Below are 25953 nucleotides of genomic sequence, written 5' to 3'. Positions count from 1 at the left end.
TCGAGACCATCCGTTGGTATATAATTAGTTATTTTAGGGCTACTATTCATTCATTATTTTATTTATTTATTTAATAAATAAACGGGTGTTACAACTCTCCCCCGCTTAAATTAGATTTCGTCCTCGAAATCATTCCTTATCCTTCCTTACACACCCAACCACTCTAGTAACATGGTCACCATCCCAGGGCATACCCTTGCCTTCCCAGGGCAGCCATGACCAATCTACGCAAGGCCCTAAAATCTATATGTGAACGGGTCCCTCGCAACAAGCTCTCATTTACCCCGTCTGAAATCTGCTGTCTCGAGATGATCTGAATCCCTGACAGACCACTCTTACTGAATCATCATCGTCGAATCTAGCCCACTTATCTTTCATCTGATTACTCAGTCCCTGATAACTCGAGGTTCCCATTGAAAATCGGGACCACAAGCCCAATTACCTTTGCAGGTCACTTATACTCGGCTAAGGCTCAAATAACCCCGATGTGAGTGACTTGCCACTTCCCAATCAACCAGCTATTTCGTACGTATTTGCAACCTGAAACGCAAATACTAACACTGCCCAAACGCAGAAACTGCCCGAACACTGAACTGCCTGAAGCAGTATGCTGCTACATAGTTGCTTCCCAAAATCTATCGAGACCTGCCTGGTCTCGATTCATTCACCAATGATCTGAAATGTCGGGTTCAGGCCCGGCTGCGGAGCTAAAGGACTCCCCACTTAGTTGCCTCACACGACTTCTGAACGAAATACTTCCCTGGAACTAGTTGCCACTAGTTATCATGCCACAATGGCTCAAACAACTTTCTGATCTAACCGATCGGTTCCATACGTCGAATCCTGACATCACCCAATCCAAAACTAAAAGTGATTGCTACCTAACCAATGGTAGTCTTTCATCACAAACGACCTTAAGCAGTCCATTGCTTCCCTGATCTCATATCTGTAGTGACGTCCCAACCATCTCATTATTGGCTTAACCAGATCTAATCCATTTGGGTAAGTCCGAAATCCAATCCGTGGATTTCCATATCCTTATTGCTGCACCCGAACTGGTATGTACCATTGCTCCTTTCGCGTCCTAACAACACACTCATGCTATCTACCAACCTAGTGAATGCTACGGCTACACCCGTAGACTTACAACACTCTATCGATATCTGGCTGCTAGTGAATGCTATGGCTACACCCGCAGACTTACAACACTCTAATACTATCTGAATGCTTGTGAACGCTACGGCTACACCCGCAGACTTACAACACTTCCCATGCTAACTGACCACTAGTGAATGCTACGGCTACCCCCGTAGTCTTACAACACTTTCCATACTAACTGACCACTAGTGAATGCTACGGCTACCCCCGTAGTCTTACAACACTTTCCAAACTATCTGATTGCTAGTGAATGCTACGGCTACCCCCGTAGTCTTACAACACTTTCCATACTGGGTCGAACACGCACTCGACCTAACACACAACTGAACTTGAGTCCTAACCGGAAATCTAACCTGGTTCCCGAAACCTGCTATCACGTGACCCCATTGTATCAGTACCGTACCCATGCCCGTGATCAAAGCGTCACAGTGAACCACGAAATCATCTACACCCTCTGGCCGGGTGAGAATCGATGCCTCGCACAACCGCTGTCTGAGAGTCTCGAAGGCTGCTTGCTGCTCAGGCCCCCAACGAAAGGCCACCGACTTCTTGGTCAGTCGAGTCAAAGGAACCTCAAACTCGGAGAAATCCCGTATAAATCTCCGGTAATATCCCGCTAGACCCGGGAAGCTCCGAATCTCAGTTGGAGATCTCAGAATCTCCCACTGCATTGCGACCTCTATCTTGACCGAATCGACCAGAATACCCTTCTGGTTGACAAGGTGCCCAAGAGATTGCACCTTGCGCAACCAGAACTCACAGTTGGAGAACTTATAAAAAGTCTCTCCCCCACTTAGATTCGACTAAGTCTTCACGGCATGCGAGAATTGAAGAATTCCCAATCCGTCTCGCTTTCTAATATCCCACTGATGACGACCTGTGCTTACCAATGCTAGCGTTTAATCACTGATTAAACCTTAAGATCGCCCATCCTCTGAAATCTTGAAGAGTACTCTCGAAATCTGGTCCAATCTGACACCTCAATCCATCTCCCATGCTGTCAATTGAAGTTCTCAATCTTTACTCTGGCTGACGAATCCTCGTTCCCACTTCCAATCTTGCAGTACCACTAAACTCTAACCGAACACAACCCATGCGAAAATACAATTCTCTTGAACATGCGATGACCAACCACTTATGCATCTAACACCCGCGACTGACACTACCCTTTTCCTGCTACTAATCCTTTCCTAGCAACGGTAGTGCTTGAACTCCAAAGTTCTTCCATAGACAATTACCGACCATACCTGGACAATGATAGAACCCCTGAATGCTGACTTTACTGGAGAACTATCACCCCAATCCTGACCGAGTATCCTCTAAATAATATTCCTGCATAGATCTCGACAAAGATCCGAAATGATGACGGTACGCGCGGAACCCACTCCGCAAGATGCGTCCCTCAGTGGATTCATCAAGGACCTTTCGGCATGCAGGATGGCATATATGATCCTTGATAACCCAAACACTACCAGAAAACCGACCCAAGATCCGACTTATCCAAACTCGCTCACAATTCCAAAGCGATACGTATTCCCAACATCCATCTAGTAGCAGTAAAAGATGACATACCCGCAACATCTGGAGGAATCCTAGTCACCTCCAACTGACATGATCAACCCTGCCACACCTGTAGCAGCCTAAACCCTTGGAGTGATAAACTCCCTCGTGTACTTCCTCGTACGCGTTGCACTGACTCAGGCCTGCTGGCCTTTCACCCGATGATAAGAAGTCATGGGTCTCTTCCTGAGATCCTCTACTATACGCACCTGGCACAAACCTTCTCTTTCCAGGGTGCTCCAAATCGATACAGTATCTACAACTTCATGGAAATCATATCCTTCAGGGTCCGACACCCTGTCACGCTCACTAGTTTGCTTGCCAATGCAAAAGCTGTAACAACTGGAACATCCTCTGTCCCCAAACTGGGTCACAAACTCTTCCCTGAAGCTTCTTAGATTCTCCAAGACTCTCACTGATTCGAGTATGGATCCTGTGCTTTCAGTAGTACGGGCCCAATACTACCTTCCACACCTATCCATACTTTCCTCAGTAATCCTCCCGAATCCTCCAAGCCACTTCCACAAACTGGTACACCCAAGTCTCACTGAGCCTCACTACTAACCCACTGAAACATATCCTAGGCTTTCCTAGGTTCCCGAACTCACCCAGTCCTCAGCTGCTGAAAGATTCCCAGTAATGTCAACTAGCTACCTCATGAATATAGCTAGCTCACATTACTAAGAGTCCCACAAAGCACAAAGCAAGCAACATTCAGACAATGGAGAACCTAACCATTTGATCCTCTACTCGGGGATCTATACATGAAATTCAAAGGCTCATACAATCAGGCATAACCTAAACAGGCTATCCTATTACTGATTGATCAGTACTAGCATGCAAGTCTACAAGCACATACAATAGGCATATAAGGCATCCTCCTAGATCCTTAGCCCTAATCTAGCATGCAGTTCTCATAATCATATCATATCATAACATAACATGTATGCGTATTTTGGGGAAAACTTACTTGAGCTCGGCTGATTGCACGCATCACACCTTGTTCTTTTCAAAGTTCTTTTCTCCGTCCAAATTCTTTTTATAAAATGATTTTCTTTTGACAATTTTCATACCAAGCCCTCAGTTTGAGTCCAGACACACCCAAGAGTGTGCCCGAATCCCTCAAACCAAGGCTCTGATACCAACTTGTAACATCCCAAAATTCAAGGCGAAAATTTTCATTTTTAAATAAGTTAATATAAAACCATATGCAATAAAACTGTCAATAATAATGTCTCATGTCAAAACCAAAGTGTCAATAATAAAACATAATGTCATAAAACCATATCAGAGTGTAATCCCAAGGATCTCATGTGTGGAAGTCATAGTGTGATGCACTGCGATCAAGCTGGCTCCTTTCCTTTGAAAATAAAGCACCTGAAACCAAAACTGTAAACCGTAAGCACGAAGCTTAGTGAGTTCCCCCATCATACCACATACCACATAATACATCGGTATCTTTCAACCGGTAACAGCCATCGGTACATTTCAACCGGTAACCGGGGACTATTTCACCCCTACCACTGATCACATACTAACATCATAAACATGCTGATTACATACTAACATATCGTAAACATACAGATAAGCATTGCATGGGTTCTGTATACCCCTTCGGTATCTTTCAACCGGTAACTGCCATCGGTATCTTTCAACCGGTAATTGCCATCAGTATCTTTCAACCGGTATCCGCCATCGATATCTTTCAACCGGTATCCGCCATCGGTATCTTTCAACCGGTAACCGGGGACTATTTCACCCCTACCACTATCATACAATAACAGGATATGATCATACAGTTAGGCATATCTGGGGTACTGACCTACCCTTTGGTCCTAATGATCGAGTCAGGGAAAAACTATTCCCTGCTACTACCACTAACACACATAGCATATCACATAAGCATATCACATAAGCATATCTCATAAGCATATCACATAAGCATATCTCATGAGCATATCACATAAACATACCAAGATAATTATCACAAAGACAATTATCTACCAACTACCCCTGTTGGTGGGCCGACATTGTGGCCTTAGACCCACCCCTACTGGAAGGTAACTCACCTCACACTGCTGACGTCCCGCAGACTCAATCCCACACTGCTGAAGTCCCGCAGACTCAACCCTAGCTGCTGGATGACAGATTCCCGATCTGTCAATATCAAAACATTACCCAATTAATAATTGGGTTCCACTACATAACCATAAGTACATGCTTTGGGCAATTACTACATTACCCATAGCTTGGCTTATTCATGCCCAAGGCCCAATTCATAGGCCCAAAGTCGACTAGGACTCAAAGCCCAACATATGGCCCAATTTTCCAAATTGGGCCCAAACCTATATAAGGTCTTACCAAGGCCCAACCAAAAGTCCAGTCCAACATTTGACCTTTTAATGGCCCAATATCATATAATCCTTAAGGCCCCACTATGGCCCATCTTTGGCCCAATTTTCCAAATTGGGCCCAAATCCTCATATGGACCTTACCCCAAAGCCCATTAATCATTCAAGCCCATTTGTCTGATCTTGGATGGCCCATTAATAACCCAATCATCAAGGCCGAATAAAAGGTCCAACAATACACCCAAGTGAAATTAGGGTTTCACATAAAATGACGATTAGGGTTAAGTGTTTCTCACTTAACCCATTAAGGACTTAATCCATTAAGTCCATCATTCTTCTAAATAAGTCATATGGTGTGATTGGGCTTAATCACACAATTCTATTCCAATGGCCCAAAAGTGGGTCCCAATAAGTTCAAGCCCATAAATCCAATATTAGGGTTTTCTAATCCCATCTTAGCCCAATAGGCCTAAAACCAAGTCCTTAAGCCCATTAGGGTTTTCCTTAGGCCAATTAGGGTTTATTACACCCATTAGTCACATGTTTGGGCTTTTGGGTCCATTAAGCTTCATTGGGCCCATTAGGGTTTCTTAGTCCCTTGTCCAAACATCCAAGCGAGTCCAAACACCATCAAGGCACACTGCCACCCGACACGGCGGCCGGTGGCGGCAGCCACCACCTCACGGTGGTGGTTTCGAATTTCTTTCCATTATTCAATTTGTAATTTACACTTTACAATGTTGAAACTCAAAATAAACACATACACTAAACAACATAAGCACACACACAGCCACCCTATGGTGGCCGGTGGTGGTAGAAGGTGGCAGCCACCACCTCACGGTGGTGGCGGTGGCTAATCCTCGATTTCCCGGTTATGCATAACACACACACACACTTCATGGTATACTCCATCGGAAAATAGACTCACACCCAGTGAATACCCACTGCCACCTACACACGGTGGTCAAGGGTGGCAGAAAACACATGGCGGTAGCAGCTTCGGCAGCACCATGTAGAGGTGGCAGCGGCGGTCTTGATGGCGGTGGGCAGATGGTGGCCTTCAGGAGCTCGTTTCCGGTGACAGCAAGCTAACAGCCACACGAACTCACACCCACCACCCATGGTGGCTGATGGTGACGAGATAAAGCAGCGGTGGAAGGCAGATGGGCTTACCATCGATCTTCCGGTCACTCACGATGCTCGCAGCAGCAAAACCCCAGTCGATCGTCGATCTTGGTGGCGGTCTTAACGAACACATCGTTTCCGGTAGCGGGGCTGTGACAGAGGCAACCCCCGGCAAAGCATCATCGATTGAGGTCGTTCCAATGGTTCCGGCGGTGGCTTCGGTGGTCGTTGTGGCGTTTGGATGGCAAGGCAGCGGCGGTAGTCGGCTGGACTCGCGCGGATCGGAACACGAATGAAGGGCGTCGGCGATTGAAGAGGTGAATGGTGGCGGCTGGAGGGATGTATAAGGTTGGAGGGTGACGGCTGCATAAGAATGGTTGATAGGGTTAGGGTTTTGAACCCTTAATACCCGCTCCATCTAAATGTTTCCCATATTGACAATAACAGTCCCTCCCTTCATATTTTCTTTCAAAGCAGAGCCAATATTTACCATTCAAACCCTCAATACATAAATTTCTTTCATAATAAGTCCAGATTTACTAAACAGCCCCTGTCTTCTAAAATCTTTGCGAAACTAATCCAGAATTTACAAAACCGCCCCTTTCTTGACAAATTCTTTTCAATTAAGGTCCAGAATTTACCCTTCAGCCCTCAACTTCTAAATTTATGACAATTGGCCCCTCGAGACCATCCGTTGGTATATAATTAGTTATTTTAGGGCTACTATTCATTCATTATTTTATTTATTTATTTAATAAATAAACGGGTGTTACAACTCTCCCCCGCTTAAATTAGATTTCGTCCTCGAAATCATTCCTTATCCTTCCTTACACACCCAACCACTCTAGTAACATGGTCACCATCCCAGGGCATACCCTTGCCTTCCCAGGGCAGCCATGACCAATCTACGCAAGGCCCTAAAATCTATATGTGAACGGGTCCCTCGCAACAAGCTCTCATTTACCCCGTCTGAAATCTGCTGTCTCGAGATGATCTGAATCCCTGACAGACCACTCTTACTGAATCATCATCGTCGAATCTAGCCCACTTATCTTTCATCTGATTACTCAGTCCCTGATAACTCGAGGTTCCCACTGAAAATCGGGACCACAAGCCCAATTACCTTTGCAGGTCACTTATACTCGGCTAAGGCTCAAATAACCCCGATGTGAGTGACTTGCCACTTCCCAATCAACCAGCTATTTCGTACGTATTTGCAACCTGAAACGCAAATACTAACACTGCCCAAACGCAGAAACTGCCCGAACACTGAACTGCCTGAAGCAGTATGCTGCTACATAGTTGCTTCCCAAAATCTATCGAGACCTGCCTGGTCTCGATTCATTCACCAATGATCTGAAATGTCGGGTTCAGGCCTGGCTGCGGAGCTAAAGGACTCCCCACTTAGTTGCCTCACACGACTTCTGAACGAAATACTTCCCTGGAACTAGTTGCCACTAGTTATCATGCCACAATGGCTCAAACAACTTTCTGATCTAACCGATCGGTTCCATACGTCGAATCCTGACATCACCCAATCCAAAACTAAAAGTGATTGCTACCTAACCAATGGTAGTCTTTCATCACAAACGACCTTAAGCAGTCCATTGCTTCCCTGATCTCATATCTGTAGTGACGTCCCAACCATCTCATTATTGGCTTAACCAGATCTAATCCATTTGGGTAAGTCCGAAATCCAATCCGTGGATTTCCATATCCTTATTGCTGCACCCGAACTGGTGTGTACCATTGCTCCTTTCGCGTCCTAACAACACACTCATGCTATCTACCAACCTAGTGAATGCTACGGCTACACCCGCAGACTTACAACACTCTATCGCTATCTGGCTGCTAGTGAATGCTATGGCTACACCCGCAGACTTACAACACTCTAATACTATCTGAATGCTTGTGAACGCTATGGCTACACCCGCAGACTTACAACACTTCCCATGCTAACTGACCACTAGTGAATGCTACAGCTACCCCCGTAGTCTTACAACACTTTCCATACTAACTGACCACTAGTGAATGCTACGGCTACCCCCGTAGTCTTACAACACTTTCCAAACTATCTGATTGCTAGTGAATGCTACGGCTACCCCCGTAGTCTTACAACACTTTCCATACTGGGTCGAACACGCACTCGACCTAACACACAACTGAACTTGAGTCCTAACCGGAAATCTAACCTGGTTCCCGAAACCTGCTATCACGTGACCCCATTGTATCAGTACCGTACCCATGCCCGTGATCAAAGCGTCACAGTAAACCACGAAATCATCTACACCCTCTGGCCGGGTGAGAATCGATGCCTCGCACAACCGCTGTCTGAGAGTCTCGAAGGCTGCTTGCTGCTCAGGCCCCCAACGAAAGGCCATCGACTTCTTGGTCAGTCGAGTCAAAGGAACCTCAAACTCGGAGAAATCCCGTATAAATCTCCGGTAATATCCCGCAAGACCCGGGAAGCTCCGAATCTCGGTTGGAGATCTCAGAATCTCCCACTGCATTGCGACCTCTATCTTGGCCGAATCGACCAGAATACCCTTCTGGTTGACAAGGTGCCCAAGAGATTGCACCTTGCGCAACCAGAACTCACAGTTGGAGAACTTATAAAAAGTCTCTCCCCCACTTAGATTCGACTAAGTCTTCACGGCATGCGAGAATTGAAGAATTCCCAATCCGTCTCGCTTTCTAATATCCCACTGATGACGACCTGTGCTTACCAATGCTAGCGTTTAATCACTGATTAAACCTTAAGATCGCCCATCCTCTGAAATCTTGAAGAATACTCTCGAAATCTGGTCCAATCTGACACCTCAATCCATCTCCCATGCTGTCAATTGAAGTTCTCAATCTTTACTCTGGCTGACGAATCCTCGTTCCCACTTCCAATCTTGCAGTACCACTAAACTCTAACCGAACACAACCCATGCGAAAATACAATTCTCTTGAACATGCGATGACCAACCACTTATGCATCTAACACCCGCGACTGACATTACCCTTTTCCTGCTACTAATCCTTTCCTAGCAACGGTAGTGCTTGAACTCCAAAGTTCTTCCATAGACAATTACCGACCATACCTGGACAATGATAGAACCCCTGAATGCTGACTTTACTGGAGAACTATCACCCCAATGCGTCCCTCAGTGGATTCATCAAGGACCTTTCGGCATGGAGGATGGCATATATGATCCTTGATAACCCAAACACTACCAGAAAACCGACCCAAGATCCGACTTATCCAAACTCGCTCACAATTCCAAAACGATACGTATTCCCAACATCCATCTAGTAGCAGTAAAAGATGACATACCCGCAACATCTGGAGGAATCCTAGTCACCTCCAACTGACATGATCAACCCTGCCACACCTGTAGCAGCCTAAACCCTTGGAGTGATAAACTCCCTCGTGTACTTCCTCGTACGCGTTGCACTGACTCAGGCCTGCTGGCCTTTCACCCGATGATAAGAAGTCATGGGTCTCTTCCTGAGATCCTCTACTATACGCACCTGGCACAAACCTTCTCTTTCCAGGGTGCTCCAAATCGATACAGTATCTACAACTTCATGGAAATCATATCCTTCAGGGTCCGACACCCTGTCACGCTCACTAGTTTGCTTGCCAATGCAAAAGCTGTAACAACTGGAACATCCTCTGTCCCCAAACTGGGTCACAAACTCTTCCCTGAAGCTTCTTAGATTCTCCAAGACTCTCACTGATTCGAGTATGGATCCTATGCTTTCAGTAGTACGGGCCCAATACTACCTTCCACACCTATCCATACTTTCCTCAGTAATCCTCCCGAATCCTCCAAGCCACTTCCACAAACTGGTACACCCAAGTCTCACTGAGCCTCACTACTAACCCACTGAAACATATCCTAGGCTTTCCTAGGTTCCCGAACTCACCCAGTCCTCAGCTGCTGAAAGATTCCCAGTAATGTCAACTAGCTACCTCATGAATATAGCTAGCTCACATTACTAAGAGTCCCACAAAGCACAAAGCAAGCAACATTCAGACAATGGAGAACCTAACCATTTGATCCTCTACTCAGGGATCTATACATGAAATTCAAAGGCTCATACAATCAGGCATAACCTAAACAGGCTATCCTATTACTGATTGATCAGTACTAGCATGCAAGTCTACAAGCACATATAATAGGCATATAAGGCATCCTCCTAGATCCTTAGCCCTAATCTAGCATGCAGTTCTCATAATCATATCATATCATAACATAACATGTATGCGTATTTTGGGGAAAACTTACTTGAGCTCGGCTGATTGCACGCATCACACCTTGTTCTTTTCAAAGTTCTTTTCTCCGTCCAAATTCTTTTTATAAAATGATTTTCTTTTGAAAATTTTCATACCAACCCCTCAGTTTGAGTCCAGACACACCCAAGAGTGTGCCCGAATCCCTCAAACCAAGGCTCTGATACCAACTTGTAACATCCCAAAATTCAAGGCGAAAATTTTCATTTTTAAATAAGTTAATATAAAACCATATGCAATAAAACTGTCAATAATAATGTCTCATGTCAAAACCAAAGTGTCAATAATAAAACATAATGTCATAAAACCATATCAGAGTGTAATCCCAAGGATCTCATGTGTGGAAGTCATAGTGTGATGCACTGCGATCAAGCTGGCTCCTTTCCTTTGAAAATAAAGCACCTGAAACCAAAACTGTAAACCGTAAGCACGAAGCTTAGTGAGTTCCCCCATCATACCACATACCACATAATACATCGGTATCTTTCAACCGGTAACAGCCATCGGTACATTTCAACCGGTAACCGAGGACTATTTCACCCCTACCACTGATCACATACTAACATCATAAACATGCTGATTACATACTAACATATCGTAAACATACAGATAAGCATTGCATGGGTTCTGTATACCCCTTCGATATCTTTCAACCGGTAACTGCCATCGGTATCTTTCAACCGGTAATTGCCATCAGTATCTTTCAACCGGTATCCGCCATCGATATCTTTCAACCGGTATCCGCCATCGGTATCTTTCAACCGGTATCCGCCATCGGTATCTTTCAACCGGTAACCGGGGACTATTTCACCCCTACCACTATCATACAATAACAGGATATGATCATACAGTTAGGCATATCTGGGGTACTGACCTACCCTTTGGTCCTAATGATCGAGTCAGGGAAAAACTATTCCCTGCTACTACCACTAACACACATAGCATATCACATAAGCATATCACATAAGCATATCTCATAAGCATATCACATAAGCATATCTCATGAGCATATCACATAAACATACCAAGATAATTATCACAAAGACAATTATCTACCAACTACCCCTGTTGGTGGGCCGACATTGTGGCCTTAGACCCACCCCTACTGGAAGGTAACTCACCTCACACTGCTGACGTCCCGCAGACTCAATCCCACACTGCTGAAGTCCCGCAGACTCAACCCTAGCTGCTGGATGACAGATTCCCGATCTGTCAATATCAAAACATTACCCAATTAATAATTGGGTTCCACTACATAACCATAAGTACATGCTTTGGGCAATTACTACATTACCCATAGCTTGGCTTATTCATGCCCAAGGCCCAATTCATAGGCCCAAAGTCGACTAGGACTCAAAGCCCAACATATGGCCCAATTTTCCAAATTGGGCCCAAACCTATATAAGGTCTTACCAAGGCCCAACCAAAAGTCCAGTCCAACATTTGACCTTTTAATGGCCCAATATCATATAATCCTTAAGGCCCCACTATGGCCCATCTTTGGCCCAATTTTCCAAATTGGGCCCAAATCCTCATATGGACCTTACCCCAAAGCCCATTAATCATTCAAGCCCATTTGTCTGATCTTGGATGGCCCATTAATAACCCAATCATCAAGGCCGAATAAAAGGTCCAACAATACACCCAAGTGAAATTAGGGTTTCACATAAAATGACGATTAGGGTTAAGTGTTTCTCACTTAACCCATTAAGGACTTAATCCATTAAGTCCATCATTCTTCTAAATAAGTCATATGGTGTGATTGGGCTTAATCACACAATTCTATTCCAATGGCCCAAAAGTGGGTCCCAATAAGTTCAAGCCCATAAATCCAATATTAGGGTTTTCTAATCCCATCTTAGCCCAATAGGCCTAAAACCAAGTCCTTAAGCCCATTAGGGTTTTCCTTAGGCCAATTAGGGTTTATTACACCCATTAGTCACATGTTTGGGCTTTTGGGTCCATTAAGCTTCATTGGGCCCATTAGGGTTTCTTAGTCCCTTGTCCAAACATCCAAGCGAGTCCAAACACCATCAAGGCACACCGCCACCCGACACGGCGGCCGGTGGCGGCAGGAGGCGGCAGCCACCACCTCACGGTGGTGGTTTCGAATTTCTTTCCATTATTCAATTTGTAATTTACACTTTACAATGTTGAAACTCAAAATAAACACATACACTAAACAACATAAGCACACACACAGCCACCCTATGGTGGCCGGTGGTGGTAGAAGGTGGCAGCCACCACCTCACGGTGGTGGCGGTGGCTAATCCTCGATTTCCCGGTTATGCATAACACACACACACACTTCATGGTATACTCCATCGGAAAATAGACTCACACCCAGTGAATACCCACTGCCACCTACACACGGTGGTCAAGGGTGGCAGAAAACACATGGCGGTAGCAGCTTCGGCAGCACCATGTAGAGGTGGCAGCGGCGGTCTTGATGGCGGTGGGCAGATGGTGGCCTTCAGGAGCTCGTTTCCGGTGACAGCAAGCTAACAGCCACACGAACTCACACCCACCACCCATGGTGGCTGATGGTGACGAGATAAAGCAGCGGTGGAAGGCAGATGGGCTTACCATCGATCTTCCGGTCACTCACGATGCTCGCAGCAGCAAAACCCCAGTCGATCGTCGATCTTGGTGGCGGTCTTAACGAACACATCGTTTCCGGTAGCGGGGCTGTGACAGAGGCAACCCCCGACAAAGCATCAGCGATTGAGGTCGTTCCAATGGTTGCGGCGGTGGCTTTGGTGGTCGCTGTGGCGTTTGGATGGCAAGGCAGCGGCGGCAGTCGGCTGGACTCGCCGGATCGGAACACGAATGAAGGGCGTCGGCGATTGAAGAGGTGAATGGTGGCGGCTGGAGGGATGTATAAGGTTGGAGGGTGACGGCTGCATAAGAATGGTTGATAGGGTTAGGGTTTTGAACCCTTAATACCCACTCCATCTAAATGTTTCCCATATTGACAATAACAGTCCCTCCCTTCATATTTTCTTTCAAAGCATAGCTAATATTTACCATTCACACCCTGAATACATAAATTTCTTTCATAATAAGTCTGGATTTACTAAACAGCCCCTGTCTTCTAAAATCTTTGAGAAACTAATCCAGAATTTACAAAACCGCCCCTTTCTTGACAAATTCTTTTCAGTTAAGGTCCAAAATTTACCCTTCAGTCCTCAACTTCTAAATTTATGACAATTGGCCCCTCGAGACCATCCTTTGGTATATAATTAGTTATTTTAGGGCTACTATTCATTCATTATTTTATTTATTTATTTAATAAATAAACGGGTGTTACAGTTTTGCTTTGCATATGATGTTATGGTTTGTAATGAAATGTACCAAATGTGAAGGTCGTATGTTGCAGGACTTCAATTTCCCCTTGAAGTATGGTTTGTAATGAAATGTACCAAATGTGAAGTTCCCATTATAACCTTATGTGGAAGTACATTGTTATAATTCAAGTCCATTGTTATATGGAATTGCATTGGAAGTACAATTATAAAAAAAAAGATTCATGTTATGTTTTAAACTAAAGAAACTAACATTCATGTTACAAACATAAAACAAACATCCATACATTCATTAATATCATAACTTGGTGTTTTAAAGACACGTTAATATTCATGTTACAAATAGAAAACAAACATCCATACATCCATAACTAACATACTCCAAAAACATCTTTAATCCAAGTCCATTGGTTTGGTTGATGTATCACCTTCACCGTTTTTGCCTGCAACCTTTTTTGCCAACTTTTTCTTTAGTATCCTCTCTGACTTTTTTCTTAATTTCAGTGTATCTACTTTTTTTACCATTCTTCTTAGTCACACCACTTGTTGACTCACATTCACCTTCTCCCATTTTGAAACCAATTCCACTTCTAGTATCACCTTCACCCTTTCCCTTCCCATTTTGCCCTTGACCCTTCCTTTTCTTTAATGCACTAGATTCACCTTCACCTTCAGCCTTCCTCTTTTTCACCTGACTTTTTTGGGGCTTTGACACTGCATCACAGGTTGACTTATTGTGGCCTGATTTCTTACAAACACCACATAACATCTTTTTGCCTGCCTTGGATACTCTGTGTGATCCAGTAACCTCAGTACTGTCCCTCTTTCTCTTAATAGTAGGTCTCCCTGGCATCTTCCTTTTCAATGGTGGCAAAGGTGGTATGTACTCTGTTGGGCGCCACATTGCACTCCCATTCATGCTTCCAATTGTGTACTTGTATGTGTTCATATATATGCAAGCACGATATAAAGGATCAACAAATGCCTCTACATCTCTATTTACATAACTAATGGCTGCCACTGAGTGTACACAACCATACCCATTCATTTGCCAAATCCTACAAGAACATGTTTTCTTTTCCAGATCAACTCCATAAGACTCTCCTAAGTTTCTTTTTTCAAATGTATTCAGGCCACTAGGAAGCACTTGCCAGTACCTACAAATAATAAAAGTTAACAGGGGTAATTAAAGTACCTTGACTGGATATTCAATTCAATTATGGTGAATAATATAGTACCTTTGTTGGATCTTTAATTCATTTAGGGCAAGCCTTATGTTTGGACATACATCAAGATGTCCCCATCCACTCCCTTTCTGCCTCAAACTACATATCCTCTGCATCACATATAGTCTAATATCCTCCAACATTGTAATAATTGGCTTCTTCATAGCCTCTAATATAACATTGTTAAAGCTTTCAGACAACCCATTCTCAACTGCATCACACCCCCTTCCTAATTGAAAAAATGCTCTTGACCATGAGTTTGGATTCCTTCCAATCAGATGCACATAAGCAGCAGGGCTAATCATTTGAATCTCTTTCATTGCAGAATTGAAAAGAGGTTCAGTTGAGGCCTTGCAAGCCTTCCAAAATAGTTTCTCAGACTGAGCCCCAGGGAATTTCTTCTTGAAATTAGAAAGAACATGCCTGGCACATTGCCTATGTTCTATCTCTAGAAATAAATCTTTCACAGCTTCAATTATCCCCTCCATTTATATCATCATAATATTCAGAATTATATCACATTTGAAAGAAATTAGGTATGACATTATAAAGTAGAAACATACCTTATGTTGATCTGACATCAATGTCCTACCAAAACCACCTTCAAGATGCAGATCTTCTTGCAAGTTTTCTAAGAACCATTTTCAGTTGTCTTTATTTTCAACACAAACTGCATCCCAAGCTATTGGGTATATATGATTGTTACCATCCCTACCAACATCACATAATAACTGACCAGTACACATTCCTTTTAGAAAACACCCATCTAAGTTTATTATCCCTCTACAGCCACTTCTCCAACCCTTCTTTTGTGCATGCAAACATATATATATCCTGCTAAAGTAAGTTTTCCCATCTGGCATAGAGTTCACAGACAACTTGACTGTTGACCCTGGATTAGACCTTTTTATCTCTTCACAATAGGACCACAACTTTGCATAATTTTCCACTATGGTACCTTCAACAAGAGACATTGCATGTTGCTTAGCTCTCCTACATTGTCCCATACTAACCTCTATGCCAAATTTAGTCTTTACTTCCTCTTTTAACATCCTAACATTGAATTTCTGATTCTCAAGCACTTCCCGGGTGAAATGACTACCAATCCATCTGTAATTAACAATTGACCCTAATTTAAAATTTCTTGCACAATTGTGGTTAATGATAAGGGACTTGATTTGGAAAGACTGCTCCTCACTCATCCATGATGCCCAAAGCCTAAATGTGCATTGACCATTACTACACTTAACCAATAACCTTTTACTGTCGTTTTTTAAAAGTACAATTGATATCCATTTGCTACAGCATAATTACAAATCATAAATTTTAATTGTTTAGGGTTGGTGAACCTCATACCTAGAATTGGCAACTGCTTCTTCCAAGGTATGTCTTCAATAAACATCGGTTTTCCTTTCACATCTGGGACATTATCATCTTCATCATCTTTTGGATCACCTTCTGTGGCCTCCTCATTTTCATTACCCTGACTTACTCCTTCATAGGTTATTCCTTCCATGTTGATTTCTTGTGGACTCTTAATTTCAGTTAGGTCAATACCGTCTTCCCCTTCGATTGACATGTTTGACTTGACAGAACAATTATCCTCATTTTCATTTTCATTTGCCTTCGTTTACATGCACAGTAGTACCAAAATGGTCCATGTAAACAAAAACTTGTACTCCACATTGATAAGCAATGTCTATAAATTCTTGATATTGACGTTCATTCGAAATCAAGGTTAAACCTTCTGGGATTTGTAAATCGGGTTGACAATAATAAACTTTCTCACACTTCTCTTGTGTGAATCGTTCAAGAAAACCCACAAACTCATTAAATGACATACCAGCAAAATCGACGTTCTCGAACACATGATGAACACCATCAGAATAGCAAAAAGGTTTGTTGATGAACACACCTTGGAAATGAACTTTGATTGACAGGAATATAGCCATCGATCTTCAGTTACTATGGTGGGACGACGAGGGTTTTCTTCAATGACGAGGGGTTTCTTCAATAAGGGGGAGGGGATTGTATAACGCACACGGTTTACTTTATAACAAATTAATATAAGTACAACACATGTGGCCATTTCATTAATGACGTGTCACCGACATTTTCCCTCGTGGCATGTATATTACCTATCAACCCGGTAAAAGGTAACATAAGGGTATTTTAAAACAGAGAAATGAAAGTATATTTCTTTAATGTGCAAAAAAAAAATTTAGGGACCTTTTAAAACAAACACGAAAAGTTTGATGGGCTAATATGACATTTGCCCATATAACATCAGGTAGTTTTCCTGATTTTTTTTTTTTGTATATTTTTACTTTTTACATGGTATACTACTGTACAAAAATGGTACTGATGGATCAATAGCCTGCATTTACACAATCATAGGGTCTAACTGAAGTTGTATTAGATCGTTATGTTCATTGGTGGGTGTTTTGGACGAATATACCCTTGCTTCTTTGTTGTTCAGTGGGTTATATTTTAAAATAATACTCGAAAAAAAATTCATTCATCTAACCACCTGATATATACTTTATAATTAAAGAAAATACATCAACCAGCTCAGGTTTTCACCTTTAAGTATGCTTTCATTTTATGATCCAATCTATCCTCATGGTCATGGATACTGTTGTGACATTTTTTAAGAAGTAATTTGATTTTTTTTTTTTTGCATCCACATTCGTTTATATATGTTTCATAAGTTTGTTTTTCTGCCTTCTCAACAATATATTGGAATATGATAATGTAAGCTTTAAATTCATAATGATTATTGAATATATGTTTATTTTGTGTTATTTGTATGTATTAAATAGGCCGAAGGGTAAAATAGTCATTCATTCAGGTTTATATAGTATTGCTGGTAGATGTTGCTTTCAATGATCACTCAGAAGAAACAAGGCAATTTCATTCTTCCATTCTGTGTTTGTAATCAGATATTTCTTGACTATTACTCCAATTTAACCGTATCTTCTATACAAGCCGTATAAGAAACACCTATCAGTTAGGGACTAGGGATTTTTTGACATATTTTATACCTTTTTTCGCGAATCGTTGATCAAATAGCTTTTCAAATGATCCAACAACAAGAAGTAAATTTTTTCCAGATCATTCCTAGCTGTTCTTTGTAACTGATAAGGTACAACAATTTTCTTAGTTAGAGTTCACACTTCTTTATAAACTTCTATTAGTATGCTATATTTCTGCATTCATACTTTCGCTTTTATTGAATTATTTATAAGAAAAATCCAAAATAGAACGGAACAAAAATGATTGGGCATATATGAAAAATTGGAAGTGATATATTTTTTTTTATCTATTTACTGACCATCAAGTCTCAAATGGTTGGTTTTTATGCCTTTGTATCAGAATATATTTTACTTTTGTCATTATGATTTTTGGTTATATTTTAGTAAAATAAAATATTTTTTTTTCGAAATTTTGGTTTTGGCTTCGGATTTTGGAATTGTTTTTGAAATTTTGGAATACGAAATGTCGGTTTTTCAAGTAAATGACAATCTTACTTTGTTTTAGGTTTGTATTTTGAATTTTTTTTGTTAGATTTCATTAAATCATTTTTTTTTTCTAAATATCGGATTCGTTTATTTGTATTTTGGACATGTTATTGGAATTTTTGATTACTTTGTCCAAAAGGTTTAGTATGAAATCATGATTTACATTTTTTTTTTTTTTCAGAAATATATTTTTTACGTGAAAAGGCGCTTTGGATTTATCAAATACCTTCTCTATATATTTGCAAAACCTTTCATCATATGTTTTCTAACGTATTTCAAGCAAGTGAGTTTTTCTCTTCCATCCACCAATTTACTGATAAACAATTCACGCATGTTCAAAAGTCCATCAATATGTCTTCTTCCTATCAAATGTGACTTGCCCATTGTTATTATGGTGGAATTTATTTAACTATTTATATGCTTGCATATTCTACTTTCTAAGTTCCACCCTAACATATTCAAAATATGTTGTGCTTTTTTTTATTAAGGTGTTGTTCACTGTTTGAATAAAAGATGCTTAAAAGATATTTAAAAATGTGACGGAAATTAAAGAGGAGAATGAATTGGGGGAAATTTGTATTGACATTTTGTAGGGATTTTTTTGATACAACAAAGTACATCGATCACTTTTATTGGATGGGAACGGATGATCAAGTAATTAGTGAGATCGATTTTCATGTTTTCGATAATCTTGTGGCCGAAGAATGTGGAACGAATGTATTTAGGATGAATAATTGTTATTGGTTAGTAAAGATGAACGGTTTTTATTTTGCTAGGGATGTGCCAACAAACTGGCAATTAAAATATGTATGGGGCCAATAATGATTTATAATATGTTTGACATGTTATTTTATTTTGATTTTTATTTTCAATTATTATAACCATTAAAATCATCTGCGCCGATAATTTTTTGCATAAAAATAATGTACGTACTTGTTCATTCCTAATTAATATCTTACACCAAAAATAAATTTTTTGAAATTATTTTAGTGTCGTTCTAACATTATTATAAATAACTAGTAAAAATCCCCGTATTCGCCTTGGGTCGGTCTTTATTTGTTTTAATTTTTTCGTATTCCAACAAAAAGTAAAAGCAACTTGCTGTCCGGAAGGTTTTTCTGATATGGTGTTGGTCGGATATATTCTCAGAACCTTTGGTCAAACTGCCAAAGGTTCAATAGTTTGGTAATGACAATGTAATGACTTCCTTATTTATATTTTAAGCATGTTATTTCTCAATCATTTTTGGTTCCACTTTTGAAGCACTTCTCATGAAGTCCATGAATAAAAAATATGAATAACTGAGAATTAATACATATCATGGAATCTTTACCACAAATGATATCAATATCTCACCAAATTGGTGGTTATTATGTGATAAATGTTCAAAAGATACCCATTAGCAAAAAAATATAATTGCAAAATAACATAAATATGGGAGGGTGTTGTTAAGAAAAGGACTACATTTTCAATATTTATCACCAACTAACCATTTTCATGAAATTATTATTTCTTTTGATATATTTTTTTCTTTTTTGGAAAAATGACGATCATATTTTGCAAAATGATGATGTTATTTCGCAGAAGGAAAATATATAAATGTTCTCTAACGTTTTTGTTTTTGTACCGGGATCGTTAATAAAGCAATTTTAGAAATTGCAAAATTCATTTTGTGAAATAAATGGTCATTTTATCATAAATATTGAAAAGATATATTTTCTTAATAACAATCTCCCATTTTTTGTAATTTCCTCATTAACCCAAAAACACTACTTGAAGGACCATAAGGATGGTAAAGTCAAAAAGTTTGAATCTAGTTCAGGTAAGTCCATTATCTAACTCTATTAAGTTCCTATTTTGGAGATTCTTAATACATGATGTGACAGGGTCGCATTTTGATGTTTTGTAGGATCAAAGAAAATAAAGGAAGCTTAAAAGAAGAGTGAGCTGAATCTGATAGTGAAAAGATGGATTTTGATCGCCTGATTCGATGATCGGATTTTTGAGCTGCTGCTTAGGAGTTATGATAGATTGCTTAGAAATTTGTAATAGCATAGTTTTCATTTGTAATTGCATTGTAAGGAAAAGTTTTTCCGCAATTATATAAATAAAATAAAAGATTTATTTTATCCTATTTACATTTCCTTGCAATGGCATTTGTGAAAATTGATGTTTGTATGTTTCTATTTTAGCAATATGGATTTGATTATTTCGTTTGTGGTAGTGTCTAAATTTACCAAATAAGGAAAGATTCTCATCACCCAAGTTTCAGTTGGATAGAAACTTGGGATCATGCAACTTGTATTGTATGATGAATGAGACCTTCATCTTTGGGAAATTAGGACTAATTCCTTGTTTACATGTATATGTGAGTCAAGTGAAGGACTAGGGGATCGGGTACACTTGGTTGTGCGCTGGTCAGGTCCACCACAAAGAATAATAAGACTATTTTTCATGATTTACAAAAGTTTAGTAAATATGGTTATGCTTACAAGTTTAAGTATAATTCTGAATCATTTAAAAAGTTTCAATGTACAGCTGGACAAATAAGAACAATCAAATTAGGCAGAAAGATAAAAGCTTCTCCAACCTCAAAAGATGGGAGAGTACTTGAGTATCATGTTTTATGATCATCTTAATGATTATGAAAACCAAATCACAATTTGATCCTCTAATGACGCCTTAGTGAATTTGTTTGGCTAAGAAGAAGAATCAGGAATTGTTGAAATGGTTAAATCAACTAAGATGAATCATACTTCGTTCCAAAATCAAATCTTAGAGTCATCCTCCAAGATTGTATATTGAGTGACATATCAGCAAATGTAGAGTAAAATGTTTTCTACTCTTGTACATTTGAGATTGGTAAGTTGTGATGTTTTGGATAAGACAAAGACCAACTAAGACATATTGTGTGAAGTGTTTGTCTTGATAAGAAATCGCACTAACTCTTGAATATTTGTTTGTCAAGTAATGTTTCTTGAGAGACAGAAACTTATATGTCAAGAGGTCAGTGGGAGTCTTAAAGATCTTGAAAAGTTTTAAGAACTAATCAAGAGTAAGCCTATTGTTAATCACTAGCACATGACTTGAGATTTGTAACCTATCGTGTGACATATTCTTATTTTTGTGCTCATTCCAGTTAAGGTTGACTATGGACATGAGTTCTATGAGTTCTCAATTGTTTGCGTAGGGCGAAGCACCTTGGTTAGTGAAAGTTCATTAATCAGTAAGGGTGATATGCTGAACAACTTGGAAGACATGGTAGGCCCTTGTGCTGCCAAGTGGCAAGAAATTAAGATTGAACAAGTTCAGTCCATATGAGTTTGGATTTGTCACTAACCTTGTCTTAAGATTATGGTTATGAAAAATTCACATGGATAGGAACACACATACCATAAAAAAATCTAAGTGTCATAAGGTTTCTCTCCAATTCATGAAAATGATTGTGAGGAAACGCTTTCACGAAGTAGATTTTAAAGAGTTAGCAATTGTGATATTTGCATTCTCAAATTCGATTATGATTACGGCATCCCTCTTCATAGTTCGAATTGTGAGAAATGGCAAAAGGTATAAACATTTTAGACTTATTGCTATAAGTTCTAAATTTTTTTGGACACACATATGCGCTTTCTAATAAAAGGTGTATGAGTTTGAGGCCTAGATAAAGTCTTATTGAAGCGTCTTGTATCAGAAATCAGAACTTTGGTAAGAAATTCAACAAGTATTGATTTATAGAAGTCCAGCTGATTTCTGGATTTATGTCACAGCTAGTGGGAGCATAAATGTTATGCAAGTAACAAAATAATTGTTATGCTAGTAGGAGCATAATTATTATGGTAAGTGTTGCAAGTTAGCAATGTTAATTATAGAAAACAAAGTTTTCAATTCGCAAAGTTGTAGGGTTGAAAAGTTGTTTTGCTATAATTAAGGGAGAGGAACCTATACTTCATTTCAATTCTAAAAGTTTTGATTGAGATTTTAATCAAATTTAGTCACAGATATATATGAATGTTATGTTGGAATAGTTCAACATAAGGAAATTCTATATATAGAAATATTATAGCAAAAGACTAGTCAAGTATCATGTCTTTATGTAAGACATTATGAACCGTATCACATATGCTTTGGGTATAGGATCGATTGCATATGCTATAATATTCATGTGTTCTAATTTTCCAAATGCCTAGCGCATTAAGAGGGAAAAAGGACTAGAACTGGATATGACTAAAGTTATTAAACAACTGCTAAGAACAATCCAAGGTTCGCCAAAGATTGGTTGCTTATGGATAGTTGGAAGTATAGTAATGGATGGACCATATTGACATTATTATGAATAGACAAGATTCTATTAACAATGAGTTGTCATATGGAAAATATGGAAATGCTTCCATAATGGGAGTTGGATATCAAGAATCTATGAGAAAGTTAGAAACTTTTATGCAAGAAGGATGTTCAAAGGAATGTGCTTTGAATATGAGACTTCGGATCTATGGAATTGTCTTGTAACAATCTCCAAAGGAATACTTTGTAATAGAGTTGGTCAAGTCTCTTTGACTTTTGGTACCTAGACATTACAAAAGGAATCTTTGCATAATAGTTTAGAACTAACACATTCTAATAGTGGCAAGAATTTGGTATTCTTACAATTACGATAAGGATTTGGAATTGTGAAATGAGTATCGTCAGAAATGTTTACAATTGATCTATTTCACAAAGTAAGGACCATAGGTAAACATAGTGTGCATGCTTGGAGCATGGGATAACTATTGTTTTAATTCAAGTAGTAAGTTGATCAATAGAAACATTATATAATGAATAATGAGTAATCAATATGGTGATTAAATAAAAGGTGTTTTATTTATGCTCACAAGTTTTAGGGCCATATAGGATTAGTATTATTCTTGTGTTTCACTTTGCATGTTTTGACTTCCCGAATAATAAGATTATTCAAACCATCCACAGTCGATCATACTTTGGAAGTAGGTATGAAAGAAGACTGTCATGAGTTGGCTTGCAGACTTGTCAAAGGAGTTAGGCATAGCGACATTTTTGCTGCACCATTCATGAGTACTCCAGAAATAAGATTTGGAGTATTGGATCAACCCGCGCTCACTTGAATCACTTCATGGAATTTATCTCGAGTGATCGTGAGACGATAATATCATATAAGTCTTCAAACCAAGATATATGAGTTGTTGACTATAAGTTGGTTATGCATTGATGGCACAAAAACGCATCAATAACTTGATGTTATAAAACGTGTCGTTGTGCAATATTTGATGAGTAGTTAGTACAAGCATATAATGTCGAAGTTTATCTGTTCCCTTTCATCCCAAGACGATTAAAAGCGATATCTTGGGCCCCTCGATGATTCTATTTTGACTATGTGTCGGGCCCTATCAGAACTAAATTGATGTGTTTTGTTGTGTTCTATGTCAGACGAATCAGAAATCGGGAAACAAACTATTGGACAATAAGTATGACATTGTTCCATGTATTTGTCCAGCTGATATCTTGAGAACAGAGAATTATATGATCACTTATCTGAAGGACATGTCACTGACTAGGTCAGAGTTCGATAACGGCTTTTGAAAGCTTACGATTGCTAAGTCAGATCCTGAAGTGCATAAGCAGTAATAGTTATTAGACTTATCCAAGTGGGAGACTCTTGGATTTGGTGTCTAAGCCCATAACTATAACCGGTATGTACTTGACCCGATTATAGCATGGTCCTTTTGGGTTGCCTTCACCAGTGCAATTTGATAGGATGAATTTTGAGAATAAGGTTATTTATGGTTTATTAATATATTATAAGTATAATATATTAATATGGAATTAATTAATTAGTATTGATCAAGAATTAATTTATTAATTTTGTGATCAAAAGAGACTAATTAAATGTATGGGGATTGATTATGTATCAATCATTCCTGTAGTGTGGGCTAATGATCCATGATTATGGGATAAACTAATCCATGGATAGTCCATGGAGGTTAAACCCATGGAGCATGAGAATGTGGAATGTCATGGATCGTTAGGGTTTACCAAGTGTAACCCTAACATGTCCAACACTATAAATAGAACCCTCCATAGACCAAAATCGGTTGCCTATTCTCTTTGAGATAAATAGATTATTCTCTTAAATCATCCTCTTGCATATTGGTGTTTGTGAACCATTAGAGGCATCACACTTGAGGTGTTCCAGCTTTCAAAGGTCAAGAACTACAAGTCCTTCTAAAAGGTAAGTTATCTAACTAGTAGTATTGTTCAATTGTTCAATTATATGCTAGTTAGGGATAATGCTTTGGAAAAATGAAAATGCATGTATAATTACAGAAAACATAAATCCAAAGAATTTAGGGTTGCATGTGCACTTAGGAAGTGTTATAATGCTCAAAACCCAACAACACTATCCTGAGCTGTTTCCTGAGGATGACTTCGAGGGAGAAGTGTCATTCTAGTGGGGGAGAATTGTAACATCCGATTATCAGGTATTATCATTTTCGCCCTGAACTTGATCAAAGTGTGCACATTTGGTCTCGTGTGGTATAACTTCCACATTTTAGCCTATACGTTGGGCGTACATGAGGGTATGTGTACCGTACTCATGACATGCAAGATCGTTGATGCCCTGCTAGTACGTTGGGAATACGTGTGATATGCCGGGCTCACTAGCCCAACCTCTACACCTTAATTTTAAGGGATTTCTCCCTACTTATACCACCTTATGCCTCCCTTGGACATTCCTTATCGTCCACCATTCCATAAAAACCCTAATCTCGAGTCTAAGCTTTCTTATGAGAGTTTAGGAGCTTATTAAGTGGTTTTAGTGCATATTTGTTGAAGAATGAGGCTAGAGAAGAAGGATGTGTTTCTTGCTATCTTGTAGATCTAGAAGCTACTCCTCATTGTGCATCTTTTTCAGGTGTAAATTTTATACCTCAATGAGTTTCCTTTTTGATCTCCATTGATGATTTTTATGAGCTTTTGTCCTAAAGTTTGGACCTTTATGAGTTTCGAGCACTCTAGAGAATATTAACTGTCCTTTCATGCATTTTATGACTTGTAGATTCATAAAAATGGTTTCTTGATCACTTCCTATGGCCCATGCATGAATAAAGTGACTTAGAGTGTGATCGAAGTTAAAGTTTGTTGCATCGGGTCCCTTCTAGCCATGCAAAGGTTTAAAGTCGATAACTTTGTCGGTTAACACACCATAGGATGGTCAGATCTAAAGTTGGGATAGGTTTCATAACAGATTAAGACATAAAAATTGGTAAAGTTAGATAAGGTGGAGTACGTTGAGCATACTCCTGGGTACGCCCCGTGTAGCCTGTCCCACCCCTGATTGGTAGATGATTGACTTGTATGCCCTGTGTAAGAGAGAGTACGCCCAGCCTACGAGCTGGGCAGTTGACTTTTGCT

General features: G+C 39.8%; 1 protein-coding gene and 1 long non-coding RNA gene across 2 annotated transcripts; one reads left to right on the top strand and one right to left on the bottom strand.

The window, feature by feature from the left end:
* Positions 1-14211: 14211 nt before the first annotated feature.
* LOC145131597 (uncharacterized) lies at positions 14212-16586 on the bottom strand. The gene is made up of 5 exons (XM_079066269.1): positions 16357-16586; positions 15744-16117; positions 15571-15638; positions 15020-15489; positions 14212-14938 (listed from the first exon to the last, which is right to left on the bottom strand). The coding sequence occupies exons 1-5, from the start codon at positions 16584-16586 to the stop codon at positions 14212-14214; spliced, it is 1869 nt and encodes a 622-aa protein (XP_078922395.1).
* Positions 16587-17977: 1391 nt separating this feature from the next.
* LOC145128251 (uncharacterized) lies at positions 17978-19361 on the top strand. The gene is made up of 3 exons (XR_013716772.1): positions 17978-18152; positions 18710-18811; positions 19122-19361. It is a non-coding gene; the product is annotated as an uncharacterized LOC145128251 (long non-coding RNA).
* Positions 19362-25953: the final 6592 nt, after the last annotated feature.

Source organism: Lactuca virosa, chromosome 8 (assembly GCF_052849685.1).
Source record: "Lactuca virosa cultivar CGN04683 chromosome 8, Lactuca_virosa_CGN04683_v6, whole genome shotgun sequence".
In the NCBI taxonomy this organism is placed as follows: domain Eukaryota; kingdom Viridiplantae; phylum Streptophyta; class Magnoliopsida; order Asterales; family Asteraceae; genus Lactuca; species Lactuca virosa.
This window is presented reverse-complemented; position numbering and strand designations above follow the sequence as displayed.